Here is a 7,932-nt window from a genome sequence, read left to right on the forward strand (position 1 = left end):
TCTGTAATATGCTGCAGCTGCTGACATCTGATGGAAAACAAATATTGAATTGGTGATGCCACCAATGCTATCTATTATGCTAAACACCAATAATTCCACTGATGTATGAGGGAACACTGGACCAGAGGTCAACAGCCTGTCTAGTCCTAAGTGGCTCCAAGGAGTCAGGCAATATGCAGTACCTACAGGTGCCATGGGCAAAGGTAAAAGAACAAAAGAAAAATATAAAGCCATTCTTTTTATATAAAATCATTTAATTTCTTTCTGTTAAAGTACACTCAATCCAGATGCAATGGATCAGGTGACCAGATTTTTCAGGATTCCTACTCCACCAGAAGCTGATTCCATCTGTGTCAATCCTGGCTCTGGTCACAGAACATTCACATCTTTAATTCCAAATGCTGAATGTAATGCAAAAGATGTAATCAATATCTAACACACAGGTATATAGTTACTTGGTGGTCACTGCACGAGGTTATCAACAATGCAGGCTCAAAAAATAAGATGTATAATAAGTTGGTCCTTTCCAAAAATAAATATATTAGGACACTAAGCTTATACCTTAAATGAATCCAAAATAAATACTAATTAAGCGCTAGCTCCTGTGAGGAACAGTGCATGCAGACAATGAACCCGCGTGTGTGGCTATTCGTAACAGAAAGCTCTGGAATCCCAACAGTGCCTCCTCACAAAGCCAGTCCTGGGTGTGAGGATGTAAATGAGAGCAACACATAGTTTGACTAGGCTGCTGGATTCCACGTTCCAGTGGGGTTTGGAGTTCGGCGTAATTTCTAATAGTTTCCAACAGAAAGAACAGCAATGGCATTTTCTTGCTGGTCACTTCTCCCAAGCTGTGAGGCCTGGAGCTGATCAAGGAAGTTCAGAAGTCTTCCAGTTTGAGCATATGAACCCCAGGGTTGCTAATCTGGGGACACGGATTCCTTTAAGCTGCAGTGCCCCTCGTGATGAGAAGGGTTTTCATCTCACCTTCCTCACTGCTGATCATGCAGTGCAGAGGGCACTTCCATTCTTATGAGAGCTTCGCCTTCTGCTCGAGCCTCAAGCCCTATTTCTTAGCCCCACTCCCATCACGCGTCTCCAGTCTGCATTTGTGCTCACAGAAATAGTCTAGAGTTGCATGCCAAGTTCTGAGAGCAAGAATACGCCAGGCCTAGAGAGTTTATATGATAAAAACTTTCCAAATGATGTAGGCAAGAGGAAAACGCTTATTTTACCACCATGCAGACAACCCATCTAAAATGCAACCCAGGAAATTATAGTTTAACAATATTCTGGACAGTACCGAATAGATTAAACTATCCTTCAACCCGAAGCAAATACCATTCCCTTGAGGAAAACCAGATGTGAGTGTTGCAGTCTATTAGGTAATAAATAAAACAGTACCATCAGTGCTATAAAAACAGACAACAGACCTGACATTTAATGAAGTGAGTTAGTATTCCCTCTATTTAGTATCATCACAGATAACTCATCTCCACCATGAAATCCAGGTGTGACTACACTATTCATGGGCATCTAGAGCAGAGTCTTTTACCTTGTCAAGTCAGTTTAATCATGGCCCATTTTCTAGCAGAGATTGGGGTTGGGGACAGGGGAGCTTTGATTTTTGTGTGTACAGGAAAACAACTTTTTATAGCTCATTTGGCTCACAGGCACATTTTACCATGTAAATCCCTTCAGTCACTCAGAGGGGATCAAGGAAGCCCCCCAAAACCCAGGAGGATAGACTTCACTGGGTGACAAAATCTGACTATCTCTGGAGCTGCTCTCCCTCCCTACAGCTGAGTAGGTCCCCCTACCAGCCACCAAAGTCCCACTCTTCACCTCTGGACTCATCTCCTGACCCTGTGGGATGCCCACACGTGGGACAATACTAGACACATCTGCCTAAATCATGCCTATGCATCTGAAAGGAGAAACTCTACTTTGGAAACAAGTTTTAATGTAGATTCTCCTTCCAACAGGAACTTTTCTTCCATCCTGAAGAAAACATGGAGTGTAGACTACATTTACCTACTGATCCTTCCAGGTTCAGATTCATGATATAATCTGGGCAGCTCAATCCTGGTAGCTCACCTCCACAGGAAGGCCCAGAACCACACAGTCGAGGCAACAACTTCCCTCCCTGTCACCAGTGGGAAGAGCTGACTGCTTTTGTTTTGTATACAGAAGTGGTGTAGAGAGGTGTCCTGAGTGGATGTAGGACTGCCATAGAAAGGATACAGGATCCCAGGGTGGGGGGAGGAGCATCCTTGGGAAAGATTCTGCTTTAACCAATATGGCTAGAATTACCTGAGCAATGGGGATGATCACACACTTCCTACTTGATAGTCGGCCTACCATCTAGCTCTGTCACAACAAGTTGTGTGACCCAGTTCAACCATGCATCATCTCCAATGTTCTCATTCCATACCAGGCACTCAGCAAATGTTGACTACATGAAAAAGCATCTCTTATCACAAACTACAGGGCACTGGGTTAAACAAAGTGACTGCTGGGGCCAATGCCAGACCCCCAAAGCCACAGACTGAGGGTCTTTCCCCTCTATCTCTAGGCTTGAGCAAACAGCCCAGCTGGCTGGCAGTGCCTCCTCTTAGGTCTGACCACTGTACCTCTGTGGGGTGTAGGGACTCAGCTCAAGTGTGATGCTGCAAGGGGAAATGCCAAAAAGAACATTCTCTGGGTTCTGTGATGGACTAGAGAACCTGCACCGAGCAGCTGAGACTTAGTCTTGCGTTTTACTTTCACCCCGGCCCCTGCTTCCATGTGTCCATTGAACTGTTTCACTCGATAACTTAAATTTCTGGGCTCTCTACAAGACAGAGGGTTAAGGAAGTAAAAGAAACTCAAATTAGGCAGTTTGCTAATGCTAATAACTCTGAACAGAGATTAGACAAATAGAAAACTGTGGACTACAACAGTTTACATTTCTCCACATTTCCCTTAGAAAATGGAAAGTTGAGTTGTTCCAACAGCTGAATCTGGTGGGGAGACGATGACTCTAATGAAGGGAGAGGTATAATTCTCAGTGCACATTGTAAACAACCAATATTAAGCTGCTTTGGCTAAGCCTAGGAATGACTGGCTATTGAGACTGCACTGAAGGAAAGAAGGAAGGAAATACGAATCTGCTCTGGGGCACCCTGAACTACATTTCTAGAGGCAGGGTAGGCGCAGAGCAGGGGGCTGAATCTAATGCTTTGCCATTAATTCAATTTAGATGACCTGCTCCTGGCCCCTGGAGCCAATCCCCAGGAAGGATTCTGTGATGACAAGTCTGGCTCCGTGCTGAAGCACCTCCAACTCTGCCCACCAAACAAAGTTAGCAAATTGTAAAATGTTCATCATTTCCTAATTTTGTATTATACAATGGCATTAGGAACATAAACAGTAACACGTAGCAAAACCCCGAGCCTGCATAGGACTACCATCCTCTCAGCCACCTCTGCGTAGGCCAATCAGTTTGGAAAGTTTTTCACAGTTTTCAAGTTTCAGCGACTCTGCCTTCTGTTTCAATCGTTCATCTCTGTATAATCCTGCCAAATTGGTCAACTCCGACTCTGAAAGATAAAGGAGGTAACAATTCATCAAGAAAGTTGAGCTCCTCTGTTTCACTTCAATACTTCTGGAAGCAAAGCTCCTTTTACTTTAATGCTTTTTCTTTCAATTAAACTTAAGAAACACTCATTTACTCAAGAAACACGTATCAGGCAGCTACGCTACACCAGGTGCTGAGGATTAAGGGACACCTGTGATCCTGGAGTCCAACAGTATCTGTGCTCTATTACAAAAGCACTGGACTTAGTTCTTATCAATAGAACATTTGGCACCAGACTTAGGAAACCTGCATGCGTGCAGTAAGAGGAGACCCTGTTTCAGGGCTTTCCTACGAATGGTATTCAGATGGCAGTTGGAGAGAATGGAGTCTAATCGCCTGTTCCTGTCATCTGAAACAAAGACAGCTGCTTCATCCTTCCCTCTGTGTTGCTGGATCATAACTCATACATGCGGACTGACACAGAGCCCTCCACCGGCAGGCATGCCTTCTATAGAAGGCCAGGTTGCTGGCGGCGTTCTTCATTCCCTCACCACATGTGGGACCCCTAACTCAAAGGCCAAAGGCAGCTGGGCTCTTTTAAAAGTGAAATCATCTGGATCCAGTGACCTCTGTCTCCTTGACGAAATGTATTTCATTTTCTCTTCATGGTGGAGAAAGTCATTCTATTTTTAACCAGAATATAATCTCTGCTGTCCTCCCGGACTCAACAGTGGTTTGGCTGCCTCTCTTTTTTATTCTTTTGTATAGTTTCAGAGACATTCGTAGGAAGGAATGCCTGAAAAGCACCTCCAGAGATGTGTTGTGTATTAACAGGATGGCATGCGTCGAGGGGCTGCGTGGCTTCTGAAAGCCTCAGATAGCAGGCAGCTACTCAATGTTTAAAGGACCACACTTGTGAAAATGCTATTTTAATCATTCTGAAATAGGTCTATCCATTCTTAGTCATCTTGCTGACAGATTTTTTCTTGGTGGAACGAGAGGCACCTGTCTGATTAATCAGCAAACTGCCTGGAAACAGGGCTTAATACCTAGCCAGAGGGAACAATGTGCAGTGGTTTCTGAATAAGTCTCTATCAACACAAAATACAGGCATTTCTGCTCACAATGGTTCCATTTACACCAAGTAAGGCCCAAAGTGCAGATTATGTGCAGGACTCCAGGGTGAGGGGTGGGTATGCATGAAAACCCACCCTCTGCGATGGGGGTTCAGAGGCTGGGCCCTGGCCCAGCAGTTGCTTGGCAAACAGGGGGTCTCCTAGGCTCTAGAACAATGTGCTCTCACCCCGCGGTGTGGGGCCTGCAGTCGCGCCAGCCAGAGATTGCCCCCCGCACAGGCATCCTCGCAGGTGATGTGGCTTCATGGCGGATCATGCGCCGCACCCAAATGAAAGCCCTCTGCTCCTTCGTTCCGCCCAGAGCTAGGCACTGACTCCATTTGTCTGGCTTCTTTGGCATGTGGGAAACCTGTTCAAGAGGGCTCTGTGAAATCAGGCTGTCCCTTTGGTCCTCTGAGTCACAGTTACACCAGTATATAGGGCAGATCCTATGGCTTTGCTTTTCCTTGAAACGATTTCCTTAGGTTTTTTGTTACCGACCTTATCCAAATGTCTCATTGCCTGAAATCTCATTCCAGAAAACTTAAAGGGCTAGTGATTCTTACTATTTTATACACTGACAACCACTGTAATGAGCTGATGAAAGAGAACTGCACATATATGAATGCTTTTCTCAAAACATGACGTTGATTTTTTAAAGTTCATTGAAACCAGTTTTCAATGCTCCAGAGATTGAGAGCAATGACCTTGCTCTAGAGCAATGATCTTGCACAAGGGAAGTGTTTCAAGGAACTACGTCCCACACCCCCATGACCATGCTTGGAGAAACTTCTCTCCAAACTGCCAGTGAATCCTTTTGCACTTCAATGACCAAAAGGTCAACTCAATGAATATGTTACTTTTCACAAGTTCTGTTAATATTCAATAACTTCTAAGAAAAAACAAAATCTTTGGCAGGGTCAGGATCAAGAGAACATCTTTTCTTCTCTGCAAAATGTTTCCCATGCCCTGAATGCCAGCGTAATAGATGGACAGAGCATTGCACCTTCAAGGTAAGCTGACTCAGGCAAATTGCCAAGAGAGGCAAGTCCCAAAGCCTCTCTCAAAAACACTGCATGACAGCCCAGATGAGAGTCCTGACAGCTGGAAGACCCCGACAGATCCCAACGACCATGATGATCCAGCCTCATAAGACGGAGCTGCATACAGTCGAGCAAGGCCAAGCAAGGTCTGGATTCAGTCAGGATCCAAACACTATATGCCAGACACCATGCTAAGTGTTATACTCATACCATCTTCTATAATCCATACAACCTCCTTGGGAGGAAGAAAGCAGAGAAAAGAAATTAACAAAAGATTTTAAAAGACAGTGGCTAACTTTGCTAAAAACAGTTTCCATTCGGTATTTTGCCAAGAGTGAACTTTGTTCTCAAGCGGGTTTATTTTTACAGCCTCCATGTGCTAAATTTAACCATGCTGGCTGCACTTGCTGCTGGATCGGAGGGCAGATGCTGCTTGTTCTCAAATGGCACTTGGGTTGTGTGGAGGCTCCGGACGGCCACCACCCTTAAATTCCAGAAATAGATTTTTAAGGGGTGTGTGCTGATAACCCCCGGGTTGGAACTTGTGGGTACACGCATCATGCTCACCCACTGGATCTGTTTATACCTGGGGAGTGCCAAAGCCCTGAAAGTAGGCCTCATGAGGATGGGGACAAAAGCCTAGAAGCCACCTTAGGTGTAATCCTTACCATGAGCTCTCTGCATAATTTCAAAACCCTCTCAGAGTCTAAAATAATGGAGACTCTTAGGACACACGCTGTGGCCTTCACCTGATTTGGATCCACGTTTATAATGTCTTTAAGTCTAAGGCCTCTATCTTGCTCCAAAATTCTTTCCTGATTTTTGAAACTTGCAAAACCTAGTTTAACAGTGGGGTAGGGGTACTTCCTGACCCCTCAGTTTTTTCAATAAAAAAGCAACTTCCTCCTCCTGCTGAATTCCCCCTTACATCCAAGTCATTGCCTACCAAGCTCCTAATGCACCTGAGAGGTCAGGTGGGCTCTGCCCTACATGAGTAGACAGCAGAGATAAGGTCCCTCAGGGGCAGTGTTAGGACACTAGCCCTGCTCAGTGATTCCTAGTCCTCAGCAGTTTCACTGTTTTCCAGTCCTGAGAATCCTCTCTTCAAAAGACATTTGTGGATCATCTGTTCTGAAGCAAAGACTGTGCCAAGGGCCTGGGACACAAAATTAGTAAGACATGGTTTTTGCCCTCAGAGATCCCGGAGTCCAGCAGGGAGACTGTCATGTACCTACAGAACACGTTAACATGATGAGGGTGGCACTGTCTTTAGCAGGATGAGCAAAGTGCTTTAAAAACACAGAGGAAGGAGAGACTAACTTGGGGTGGGGTTGGGATGCATGATGGGTCAGCGAGGGCTTAGCAGCTCTGTGACTGAGGATCTAAATTTATCAGGCACTGTTAGATGTTTAACAATGCCCAGTGACAGACAAGGTTTTAAAAAATGAGTTAGTTTGCTTTTTAAAAATTAACCAAAGCCAAGCTTTACAAGATACAATTACTAATGGATGTGTGTGTGTGTGTGTGTGTGTGTGTGTGTGTGTGTGTGTGTGTGTGTGTGTGTGTGTGTGTGTGTGCACTCCCCATGAACACTCACTGGGGTTGGAAGCCAACACTGTCACCCCCATTGTCTCCAGGGAAACAGTGTGGAAGGCCTGCTCCTGGGAGAGTCACTTTTGTTCTGTGTGGCCACAGCTGATTGGAGGGGAAGAGAAGGGGCACCAAACTCAGTAACAACAACCTATAAAACTTGGGTTAGGTTGGATCAATCAGATTTCCCTCTGGGAAATGTGAAATTAGGAAAACATGGACCAAACCAGCGAGCTACTTAAACAGGAAGCTTGTGATGTAGAAAGGGGCCAATGACTTGTGGGGTTGGGGAAGTTGGGAGAGTGAATAGGAGGGGGTAGCAACCAAAATAAACCATGGCAAATTAAGGCTGTGAAGGAGGAGAGCTTGAAAAAGCAAAGAAAAGAAGTTGGCAGAGAGAGGGCAGATAGGCAGAGAGATGTAGAGACTCAGAGACAGACAGACAGATAGGCAACTAGTACTGCTGTAGTTCCTAAGATTTCTCAGTCCTGGCCACATGTATCCTGTCAATAAAATTCCCCTTTTTTTTTTTTTTTTTTTTTCCCGGTACCCGGGCCTCTCACTGTTGTGGCCTCTCCCGTTGTGGAGCACAGGCTCCGGACGCACAGGCTCAGCGGCCATGGCT

General features: G+C 45.2%; 1 protein-coding gene across 2 annotated transcripts in view; it reads right to left on the bottom strand.

The window, feature by feature from the left end:
* Positions 1–241: 241 nt before the first annotated feature.
* The window catches only part of DNAJC18 (DnaJ heat shock protein family (Hsp40) member C18), a 26,378-nt gene continuing 18,687 nt past the window's right edge, over positions 242–7,932 (bottom strand). The window contains exons 8-9 of one of the 2 annotated variants that reach the window (XR_003678469.2): positions 4,863–5,044; positions 3,492–3,581 (exon numbers count right to left, since the gene is read on the bottom strand). Coding sequence is in view for 1 of the 2 variants with exons in the window: in XM_007114699.4 (XP_007114761.1) it covers positions 3,457–3,581 (125 nt within the window). In the remaining variant the exon portion in view is untranslated. Of the gene's footprint in view, positions 3,582–4,862; positions 5,045–7,932 lie in introns of both variants that reach the window. The other variant, XM_007114699.4, reaches the window with a different exon arrangement.

Source organism: Physeter macrocephalus, unplaced genomic scaffold, assembly GCF_002837175.3.
Source record: "Physeter macrocephalus isolate SW-GA unplaced genomic scaffold, ASM283717v5 random_371, whole genome shotgun sequence".
NCBI classification, from domain to species: domain Eukaryota; kingdom Metazoa; phylum Chordata; class Mammalia; order Artiodactyla; family Physeteridae; genus Physeter; species Physeter macrocephalus.